At 49.0% G+C, this 11,479-nt stretch overlaps 1 protein-coding gene across 1 annotated transcript; it reads left to right on the top strand.

Annotated features, from left to right (window-relative positions):
* The first annotated feature begins 3,513 nt into the window (after positions 1-3,513).
* Positions 3,514-5,977, top strand: LOC100285544 (pectinesterase-2). Its single transcript, NM_001350200.1, has 2 exons — positions 3,514-4,552; positions 5,087-5,977. Exons 1-2 carry the CDS (start codon positions 3,631-3,633, stop codon positions 5,836-5,838), a joined length of 1,674 nt encoding a protein of 557 aa, NP_001337129.1. The 5' UTR covers positions 3,514-3,630; the 3' UTR covers positions 5,839-5,977.
* The last annotated feature ends 5,502 nt before the right edge of the window (positions 5,978-11,479 follow it).

Below are 11,479 nucleotides of genomic sequence, written 5' to 3'. Positions count from 1 at the left end.
TTGTAAAGCCTAATGTACGCTTGTAAACCTATTATGTATGGAAAGAAATGGAATGAAAAGTGCTAAGGCACATAAGATGAGTAACATGCTTCAATTCTTCATTACATTGTCTTACATTGTTGTTTACATTTGTTTCCTTATCTTCTCTTTACATCACCCTTCGAAGAAAATGTAATCAAAGGAGAAGGTATCTATCTTCTAACTTGTGTTTCCTTGTTTTTATGCCATGAAGCAATCAAAAGCAAGTGACCCACATTGGCGCCCACCTCCAGTGATCTCACGACCACAACAAGCTACACTGCGACGAAGAGCATGGCAAGCCATCAAGCTTCGTCGTCAACATTGAAGAAGCTTGTGCTCCTCATCACTTGGAGCTCAAGCTTCGAACCTAGCAACAAGAAGAAAAAGAAAGAAGCCCAAAGAAAGGTGCAATAGTGGGTGTCCAAGGATCCTACATCAAAACCAAATGGTCTCACATACTAATCACATTCTCCCAAGACGAACTTCATCTCAAGGGTTATCCGCACAGAGATTGCCATGGTGATCTCATGTGTCATAAAAGGCTTCTTGGTTCAAAATGTTTTAGTAGACACATTCAGTGCAGTAGACATCATATTTGCAAAGGCCTTCATGCAAATGCAAGAACTAGATGATAGAATTCAAGATACATCCTATCCTCTTTGTGGCTTCAAGGACAACAAGTAATGGCCCTTGGAAAGTTACCCATGCCTATCACCTTCGGCTATGTCAACAATACAAGAACAAAAGAGGTTCTATTTGAAATAGTTGACATCAAATTCCCATACAACGCAATCATTGGAAGGGGAATGCTCAACATCTTCGAAGCAGTCCTGCGCTCGGCTTATCTCTATATGAAGATACCAACCAACCAAGGAGTTATATCAATATATGGGAGTCAAGAAGCTGCAACAAGGGTAGAAGGGACCATGCAAGAACCTAAAATCGTCTACAACATAGACAAGCTGAAGCACAGGAGCAGGCATCAGAGAAAACAAGTAAAAGAGAAAGCATCTTCGGCGGATCAGCCAAAGCTAGTACTCCTTTGTGAAGATGTTTTAGATCAAAGGGTTTTCTTCGGCAATCAGCTAACTTCGGAGCAATAACCCGATCTCAAGAGATTTCTGTTTCACAACAAGGTTGTCTTTGCTTGGTCGGCAAATGACTTGTGTGGAGTTGATAGAAGCATAATAGAGCACGCTCTAAATGTTGACCTGAGGAGCAGGCCACGAAAGTAGAAGCTTTGCAAGATGTCTGAGGATAAGGCCTAAGATGCAAAGGCCGAAGTTAAAAGATTGCTTAGTGCTGGACTTGTAAGAGAAGATGCATATCCGGAGAGGTTGGCCGACACAGTCATGGTCAAGAAGTCTAATGGCAAGTAGACGATATGTATTGATTTCAAAGACCTCAACGAAACATGCCTGAAGGATGAATTTTCATTACCAAGAATTGATTCTCTAGTGGATGCAATAGTTACTTTGGAGCTTATAAGTTTACTAGATTGTTATTCAGGGTATCATCAGATTTGGATGAAAAAGAAAGATGAGCCAAAGACTAGCTTTATAACCCTCAGTGGAACTTATTGCTACCTTCGAATGCTTGAGAGGCTCAAGAATGCTGGCGGAAGTTTCAACATAATGACGACCAAGGTGTTGAGTACACAGCTAGGCAGAAATGTTTTGACTTATGTTGATGATATCATCATAAGGAGCACGAAGCAACAAAATCATATTTCAGATCTCTAAGAGACCTTCGCCAACTTCTGAAAGGCAAACTTGAAGCTGAACCCTAAAAATGTGTGTTTGGAGTAAAGAAATGCAAATTTATGGGATGCCTTATATCAACAAAAGGGATCGAAGCAAACCCACACAAAATTGAGGCTATACTTCTAATGGAGCCACCGAAGTCAAGAAAAGGAGCTCAGAGGCTAGCAGGAAGGCTTGCCTCCCTGAATAGATTTATCTCTAGATCTGCAAAATGAAGCTTGCCGTTCTTTGAAGTATTGAAATCAGCAAAAGTTTTTCAGTGGGGACCATCTCAGTAGCAAGCTTTCGAAGAGCTGTAGCACTATCTGATTCAGCTAATAACCCTTTCCCCACCTTCATCAGGGGCTCCTTTGTTGCTTTATGTGTCAGCTTCACAGTCCACTATGAGTGCTGCTCTAGTTCAGGAGAAGGTGCAAGAAGGCATCAAAAGGCAAATGCTTGTGTACTTCGTGCCTGAGGTGTTGGGCCCATCCAAGAGGAATTACATAGAAATGAAAAAAAGTCATATATGCAGTCTTGATGGCTTGAAGGAAGTTTCAACATTATTTCTAGTCTCATAATATAATTGTATCTTCGCTCCAGCCACTAAAAGATAATATAAGAAATAGAGAAGGTTCTGGGCGAATTGGAAAATGGGCAGCATAACTCAACGAGTTCGTCATCGATAGCTGCCATACACGACCTATTTATACAACTCCAACCAGCACTAGCCGTTATCAGCAAGTTGCCCTATTTCTGCGCACACGTGGACGGTCCGCACCCTCTGGCCGGATTGTCCGCCATACAAGGTAACGACTATTTTTTCGTTTTCAATCCTGTCAGAGCTGGAGTAATCCTTTGTCTTCATCTAAACCCTTCAACATTAGAATTGAGGAGCACTGAAGTAAGTGACTTGGTTTGAAGTGGCATGATGGTCGCTGGTTGGGGGCACTATTGTGCCTGCAGGAGGACAAACTGAGGATGGGCATCATATGGGGAAGGAGCACCAAACGAGGGAGCGAAATGAGGTGGAGCACCATATGAAGGAGCATTACCATCCATATGGTGGATATGGATAGGTGAAAGGTGGTGGAGGAGGAACTTTGGTGGTTGTGATTTTAGTGGTAGGAAGTGGGGCATCGGTGGTATGATCATCGTTGAGAATAAAAGCATGTATGAATATTTGGTAGGGATATAGAGTACGAGGATATAGATATGAAATAGAGGTTATGGACTCAACAGAGATGTGTACAAATATCCTCCTAATGCTGATGTATAAGAGAGGTCGTCGAATAAGACCTATGCCACACCGACAAGGTGTCATAGTGATTAGTGATTGATTGTTGAGCAAGTCAGTAAAACTTTTAAAGTTTAGACTCCAGATATGATTCCATATAAGAAAAAAGAATAAAAGACTATAATCTAAATAAATACAAGGGAATTGAAGAGTGTGGGGGTGTGGATGAACCCAAATAACCCTCTCTATTTATAGGGCGGATTTTATTTTTTAAAACTTCAAACTGTCCATTGGAACCAAACTGCACAAAACGTACTGAGCAAAGGCGGCACAAGACCTGGAACGGGAAACGGACGATGAGCGTGCAGCAGCAGCACAACCCCGTTCCCGAACAAGAAAAACCAGCTCCGTGCAGGCTCCTTCACTCGCGCCACCCACCCTGGCGCCTGTAGGACTCGTCCTGCTTCTGCTGCTATAAGGCTATAAACGGGCCCCTGGCACCAACGGAAAAGGAAAGAGAGAACGCAAACCACCACTCCGCAGTGCCCCAAGGACGGTCACCGGTGCCGGTACATTCACTAGCCACCCCTGCTCTCCCGATCAGGATTCAGGAGCGCGCCATCATCCGCCATGGACCACCTTCTCGACCGTCGCCTCGGCGCGCCTCTCGTCGTCATCTTCTCCTGCCTGGCGCTCATTCTTGCCGGGTGCAGCAGCGCGCTCGCAGCCCCGCGCCCGGTCTTCGCGTTCCCGGCAGTCGCCGCCAAGGCGCAGGCAATGGCGCGCCACGAGCGCCTGCGCGTCGCGCTCGACGCCGCCGCCACGCGCGTGGGCAAGGCGCTCGGCGCGCTGGCCGCCGCCACGCCGGCCTCCTCGTCGCCGCTGGCCGCGGCCGCCCGGGAGGACTGCGCGGAGCTGCTGGACGAGGCCCTCCAGCTCCTGGCCGGCGCGGGGGCGCCCGGAGCGGCCCGCCGCGACGCGCTCACGTGGCTGTCCGCCGCGCTCACCAACCACGACACCTGCGCCGATAGCCTCGCCGAGGCCGGGGCGCCCCTCCACGCGCACCTCGCCGCCGCTCGCGGCGTGGTCCGTGACAGCCTCGCCATGTACGCGTCCACCGCCGCGGAGGCCGCAACCGCCACCACAACAACTGGGGCCGGCGGCGCGGGCGGCCTCGTCATGGGCGAGGAACGCAGCGGCAAGAACGAGACGAAACGGCGGGGCCCGTGCGGTTTCCCGCGGCGGCAGCCGGTGAGGGACCGGCGCCTGCTGCTAGCCCCCGCGGCGGCGCTGGCTGCGAGCGCCGACATTGTGGTCGCCAAGGACGGCACGGGGACACACGCCACCATCGCCGACGCCGTGAAGGCGGCGCCCGAGTGCAGCGAGCGCCGGACGGTGATACACGTCAAGGAGGGACGGTATGACGAGAACGTCAAGGTGGGGATGAAGAAGACCAACCTGCTGTTCGTCGGGGACGGCAAGGGCGTCACAGTGGTCGCCGGCAACCGCAGCGTTGCTGACAACTATACCACCTTCCGGACCGCCACCTTTGGTACGTGACGCACGCAACCATTCTTCTCCACGGAGCACTAGTGATTCCAAGATCGAGCTTTTACAATCATTTGCACTGATTTTTTTCCCCAACGGAATCGAAAAGCTTAGAGCATCCTTCAAACCAGAATAATTTGTAGCCAAGTAGGTTTCGTGAAGTTCGTAACCGTTCTGAAATGGATCATTTGGAAGTGAAGTGCCATTAAGTGATCTACCAAGTAAATTAAATTTCATGAACATGGAAAAGTAATGCCCATACTGTGTTTGGGGACGACTTGGTACAGCTGGTGTGGGGTATTGTAGATTAGCGGCCTTTAACTGATGCGCGTTACCGATGGCCCGGTGAGGTGGGGTGCCCGGCACTTGGCTGCTGCATGCTGCGACGATGTCACGTCGCCCTCGCTGGCTCGCCCTGCAATTCTGCCACGCATGCCTTTACATGTCATTGTCACGGCCTTTTCCATTTGTCTTGGTACATATAGTACAACACGCTTACACGCATGAATGTTGGACTCGGACCTGTTGCTGCGTGCAGCCGCGTCCGGGTTTGGGTTCATGATGCGCGACATGACGGTGGAGAACTGGGCGGGGCCGGCGGGGCACCAGGCGGTGGCGCTGCGCGTGAGCGCCGACCGCGCCGTCGTCCACCGCTGCAGCATCGCCGGGTACCAGGACACGCTGTACGCGCATTCTAACCGCCAGTTCTACCGCGACTGCGACATCTACGGCACCGTGGACTTCGTCTTCGGCAATGCCGCCGCCGTGCTCCAGCGCTGCAACCTCTGGGCGCGCGTGCCGCTGCCGGGCCAGAAGAACACCGTCACCGCGCAGAGCCGGAACGATTCGTGCCAGCGCACCGGCATCGTCCTCCACGCCTGCCGCCTCGTGGCGGCCGCGCCGGCAGAAGGCCTCTCGCCCGCGGCGGCCCCGGCGCCCGTCCCGGACCGTTCGCCGCTGCTCCTCTCCCCGACGACGTACCTGGGCCGGCCATGGAAGTCCTTCTCCAGGGTGGTGGTGATGATGTCGTACATCGGCCCGCACGTGCCGCCGCAGGGATGGATGGAGTGGAACGCCACCAGCACCTACGCACTCGACAGGCTTTACTTCGGCGAGTACATGAACTACGGGCCCGGCGCTGGGTTGGCCGGGCGTGTTGCGTGGCCTGGCCACCGCGTCATCAACAGCACCGCGGAAGCGGAGAGCTTCACGGTGGCGCGGTTCATCGACGGCGCGTCCTGGCTGCCGGCCGCCGGGGTCTCCTTCGTTGCCGGGCTCTCGCTGCTGTAATCGTCTTGATGGAAATCCCAGGGCACACCAGGGACCAGGCAGGCTGAGTGACAAGTAGACGTGATAATGTACTTTTAGTGGCGGCAGTTCGAATCAATTCAAATCATTTTGCTGTGAGATTTCAGATAACAAATTTGCAGCACAAACTGACTTGATTGCTTCTTGATCGAGCTCCCTGCTGTATCTGCTTCAGCCTCCATAAACTTGGCAAAATGCACTTACCATCTCCAATTTCTCCCACATTTCTAGTACGTCGTTCACAAGAAATCGATAGACTCAGACTCCGCGCGCTTCTCGCTGCGCACTACGGGCGGCCAAGCCGACGTACACGGTACACCACACAGCCTGCAGGCTGCAGCCCAACATCCAAGCTGTTCGTCAGAGTCCAAGAGAAAGTTGAAGGCAGGCTGTAGTGAAAGGCTCAAGGCCACCGGTGTATCCGAAGGCCCCACAGCCAGCTCCACCTACTAAGGTCAACCGCAATAGTGTCAGCTCGTCCAATGCCACATGTGCTGACGGCTCGAACCAACTACGCAAGGCGCGGAACCGAAGACAGCAGGGTCAGGAGGCCCAATTCCTGTACGCGGGCTCTGAGTGGGCCATAGGGTCAGGAGGCCCAATTCCGTATACGCGGGCTCTGAGTGGGCTGTGTGACACTTGTATGGGTTATATGCCTGGTGAATGCCTGTGAGGCAAAGGGGGAAAACATTGCTGTAAGAAATAACTAAGAATACGCAGCTTCTCCGTATCTTCACCCTTCTCCAGCAATTCTTCCGATCAGTATCTGTGGTGCTGACAATTGGTATCAGACTACCAATCTTGGGTTGCGGAGTCCGGGTACTTCACACGGCGGGCGAAAATGGCGGGCGCAGCAGATCCTGGCATCACAGCGGCTTTGGCGGCACAGTCCAAACAGATCGACTCCCAATCGAAGAACATCGCCACACAATCCAAGATCCTGCAACAACTCTGCGAGCGAGATATCCAAGGTGTGTGGGCATCTTCTCCTGTGGAGTCTGAATTTCCTTCCATTGTGTCTCGTAAGGGTGTTCCTGGTCATCCATATCCACGACCTCATTCACCCTTTGGCAGTCGCGATTATGGCACCCAATTTGCTAGCTACTTAGGTCAACTGCCCAAACTTAATTACCCTGAGTTTTATGGCACACACCCCAAATTGTGGCAAAAACGCTGTGAGAACTACTTTCATATGTATGGGGTAGATCCTGCTATGTGGATTCAAGTGTCAACCATGAGTTTTTTGGGCCCAGCGGCTTGTTGGCTCCATTCTGTCGAACATAAACTCCATCGTGTGTGATGAGGACATCACTTCTATACATACAATGAATGGACCGATAACACGATCGCGTGCACGACGGCTAATTCTCCAGGTACGTTCTACCCTAGTCAATTGTGTTTCAGAGCTTACGCTTGGGGCCATGGATGTTTTGATGATTAGGAACCTTGGAGAAGACCAGCAAGGACTTGGGAAAGGCCTAAGTGTTGAGGAGGAGGAGCAAGGGCGCCCACAACAGGAAGGAGATCAAGTCTGACTCGGCTGCGACTCCATCTCGGGTTCCAGGACCATTCTGCACTAAAATAGACGCCCAAGATGCATCCGGACTCCAATTGCAACGGGCTTTATATGGTTGGAAAGATAAAGAGATTATCTAACCAACCCAACTGGTTCCACCCTAAAATTCATCCGGAGTCAACGGGAATCGTCGAATCAATTCAGCGTTCAGATTCTGTTTTGGTGTTGCGACACCGTCTGTTGGGCTGTTGGGTCGTGTATCGCGTCGGAGCCCATTAGGGGCGAGCCCATTAGAATCGAGAACAGTCGCCATAGATCGGTTTGTGAGACCCCAACTTGTGAGCTTAATCATTCATCCGCAATATTCTAAATTGTGTTCTTTCTTGTTCTTGCTTGTGTCTTCGATTCTCAGGCAGGAATTAGCCCTCGTGGCGAGGTCAATCGCGCAGTGCACGGTTGATAACCAGAGGAGAAGTGGTGCTGCGATTGTGGGGTTCTAGTCGTGTTGATTGGAAGCCGGATCGTCTGTGTGACATCTCTACCAAATCGATAGTTACCTTCACCTAATGGAAGATCGGGCACCCCCGTTCCTATGAGTGTGTCTTGGCCAGAATTTGGGTTCATGGTTATGGAACGGTTTGGCAAATACCAGCACGAAATCTTTCTTAGACAACTCCTCCATATACGACAAACTTCTAGTGTTACCAATTATGTTGACAAATTTCCCAACTAGTAGATTAGTTGAATGCTTATCAGCCCAATGCCGATTTCCTTTACTATACCACTAAATTCATAGATGGTTTAAGGGATGATGTTCATTCTACTGTTTTAATGCAACGACCCCGCGATCTCGATATTGCCTATGTGCTTGCTCAATTACAGGAGGAAGTGCGCGAGGTGAACAAATCGCGTAACTACATGCCTTCATTTAAGGGGTTCAGCAAATGCCCTTCTTCTATCACTTCGGCGGGGACAGACAGTTGTGTGCCCGTGCCTTCCAAGCTGGAGGTTTCAGTTCCTCAAGTGCTCACCAAGTCTCGTTCTACTGATGATAAACTAGCCACAATTTATACTTATAGAAGGGATAAAGGACTGTGTTACTAGTGCGGCTTGACATATACTTGTGGCCACGTGTGCTGAAACTGTACAACTTCACTGTGTCGAAGAGTTATGGCAGTTCATGAATTTCTCTGATAATGAGGACCAGTCAGTTGATCAGGCATCTAAGGAGCTCCACATGCTTAGTATTTCTCAAGCAGCAGTCTCAGGTACCGATTCTCTCAAGACCATAAGATTTTTGGGTCATATTGTTGGTATGGAGATATTGGTTGTACTGGATTCGGGTAGCTCAGCTTCCTTCATTAGCGACCGTGTAGCTGCCCACCTTCCTCATGTGCAGGCCGTGTCTAAGCCCCTTCTGGTTCGAGTAGCTAATGGATCTTCTCTATCCTATGACAAAGAAATGATTCACGTTACATGGTACCTCAATGAATACATGTTCACATCCAACCTGAAGGTTTTACAGATCTCCAGATATGATCTCATCCTCGGAATGGACTAGTTAGGCACATCTAGTCCCATGTTGGTTCATTGGGCAACCAAGTGGTTGGTTATTCCATATGGTGGTTCATCTCTTAAGTTGTGGGGTCTCGGAGCTCAAGAGTCATAGTGTGCTGTGCTAGAGGTCTGTCCACAAGACATTCTTCCTGCTAAGGATCAGTCCATTATACTTCAGTTGCCTCTTGAGTTGCAACAATTGTTAGCATCCTTTGCTGATATTTTTGAGGTTCCACAGAGTTTTCCTCCATCCCAAGATTGTGATCATCACATTCCATTCATAACTGGTGTTCGTCCTGTTCAGATGCGGCCATATCGGTATGCCCTAGCATTGAAGACAGAAATTGAGAAACAAGTCACAAAGATGTTGCAGTCAGGCATCACCCAACCCAGCAAGAGTGAGTTGTCATTTTGGTCAAGAAAAAAGACAACACATATCATTTTTGTGTGGATTACAGGCATCTCAAATCTTAATGCTCTCACAGTGAAGACAGAGTTTCTCGTTCCCATCATTGACAAGTTCCTACATGAGCTGCACGGGGCAGCGTGGTTTTCTACGCTTGACCTGCGAGCGGGGTTTCACCAGATCTGGATGGCACCTGAAGACCAACATAAGACATCTTTTCAAACTCACCATGGTCACTTCAAGTTTTGGGTCATGGCCTTCGGTTTATCAGGACCTCCGGCGACATTCCAGGGTGCAATGAACATAAATCTTGCCCCTATCCTTAGCCACTATGCACTAGTATTTTTTGATGACATATTGGTTTATAGCTAAACCTAGACTAATCACATTCAGCATTTACAATCCATGTTTCAGCTCTTGCGGGATGATCAGTGGCAGATCAAGTTGTCGAAGTGTGCCTTCGCTCGTCTAGAGATTGCTTACCTCGGTCATGTCATTTCAGCACAGGGGGTTGCAACCGACCCAGCAAAGGTGGCTTTGTAGTATATCCTCTTGGCCCACTCCAACGATCTGCAAAGAACTTTGTGGGTTCCTAGGCCTCATAGGCTACTACCGCAAATTTGTCAGACATTTTGCAGTCATTGCCAAGCCCCTAACTCAACTGTTGAAAAAGCATACCTTATATGTGTGGAAGCATGACCATGAACATGCTTGCTCCACACTCAAACTCACTTTATCATCCACACCAGTATTATAGTTACCAAATTTCAATATTCCTTTGTCATTGAAACAGATGCCTCAAGCCATGGTATAGGTGTTGTGTTAAGCCAGCAAGGTCATCCTCTTGCATTCGTCAATAAGGCGCTAGGGGTCAAGAATCGGGGCTTATCCATGTATGAGAAGGAATATCTCGCTATTTTAATGGCTATGGATCAGTGGCGCACTTACTTACAACATGATGAGTTCATCATATATACAGACCAACAAAGTTTATCTCACTTGTCTGAATAGAAGCTCAATACACTCTAGCAACAAAAGGCCTTCACCAAGCTACTGGGTCTTCAATACAAAATCATGTACAAGAAAGGGATTGAGAACGGTGATGCAGATGCTTTATCACGCAGTCCTCATCGAGATGCGACAGTCTACACTATGTCCTACAGTTCGTCTCAGTGGATGTCTGAAGTCATCCTGGGTTACTCAAACGATAGCAAGGCCCAACAGTTGCTTTCAGAGTTGGCATTGCAACCTGACAGTCATCCTCTTTATCGTCTCTAGGCTGGTGTTCTTAGGTATAAAGGTCGCATATGGTTGGGTACTAATCTATCGCTACAACACAAAGTCCTTTCTGCTCTGCATTACAGTCCTTTAGATGGCCACTACAAACTTCCAGTGACTTACCATCGTATTCGACAATTGTTCGCATGGCCCAACATGAAAGGCATGGTGAAGGACTATGTAGCTGGTTGTTCAGTCTGTTAACAATCCAAACCCGACCGTTTGAAATATCTCGGTCTTCTGCGACCACAACTAGTTCTCGATCAGGCATGGTAGGTAGTGTCTTTGGATTTCATTGAAGGATTGTCCCGCTCATCTAATGCCAATAGCATCTGAGTAGTGGTGGATAAATATTCTAAGTACGCTCATTTCCTACCATTGTTGCACCCATGCACTACCTTCAAAGTGGCTAAAATATTCATGTCCTCCGTATACAAGTTACATGGGATGCCTAAATCTATTATTTCAGATCGGGATCACATATTTACCAGTGCTTCGTGGCAGGAGCTCTTTAAATTGGTAGGCACTCAATTACGGATGGGAACCTCTTATCACCCTCAATCGCATGGTCAGACCGAACGTGTAAACCAGTGTTTGGAAACCTTCTTATGTTTTTTGCATGCCTGACCTACTAAGTGGACTAGCTGGCTGTCAATGGCAGAATTTCGGTATAATACTAGTTTTCTGTAACACCCCAGGTGTTACTCAGGGCCTTTACTCAACACATACACTTGTGATCTATTATCACATGTGGTTTAGTTTGAGAAAAAGGCACCAAACTTGAGGAATAAGGTCTTAACCTAGTGTTAATCATCCTGGAAGTCATATCCTAGCCCCTTCAACACCCAAGGTAAGAAAAATGCACA

The sequence above is a fragment of the Zea mays genome, chromosome 5 (genome assembly GCF_902167145.1).
Source record: "Zea mays cultivar B73 chromosome 5, Zm-B73-REFERENCE-NAM-5.0, whole genome shotgun sequence".
Lineage (NCBI taxonomy): Eukaryota > Viridiplantae > Streptophyta > Magnoliopsida > Poales > Poaceae > Zea > Zea mays.
This window is presented reverse-complemented; position numbering and strand designations above follow the sequence as displayed.

Bases quoted from the DNA above. Each gene is read 5' to 3' on its own strand.
- LOC100285544 (NM_001350200.1), top strand. From the start codon at position 3,631: ATGGACCACCTTCTCGACCGTCGCCTCGGCGCGCCTCTCGTCGTCATC. The intron at 4,553-5,086 runs GTACGTGACGCA...TGCTGCGTGCAG, and splicing joins CTTCCGGACCGCCACCTTTG to CCGCGTCCGGGTTTGGGTTC.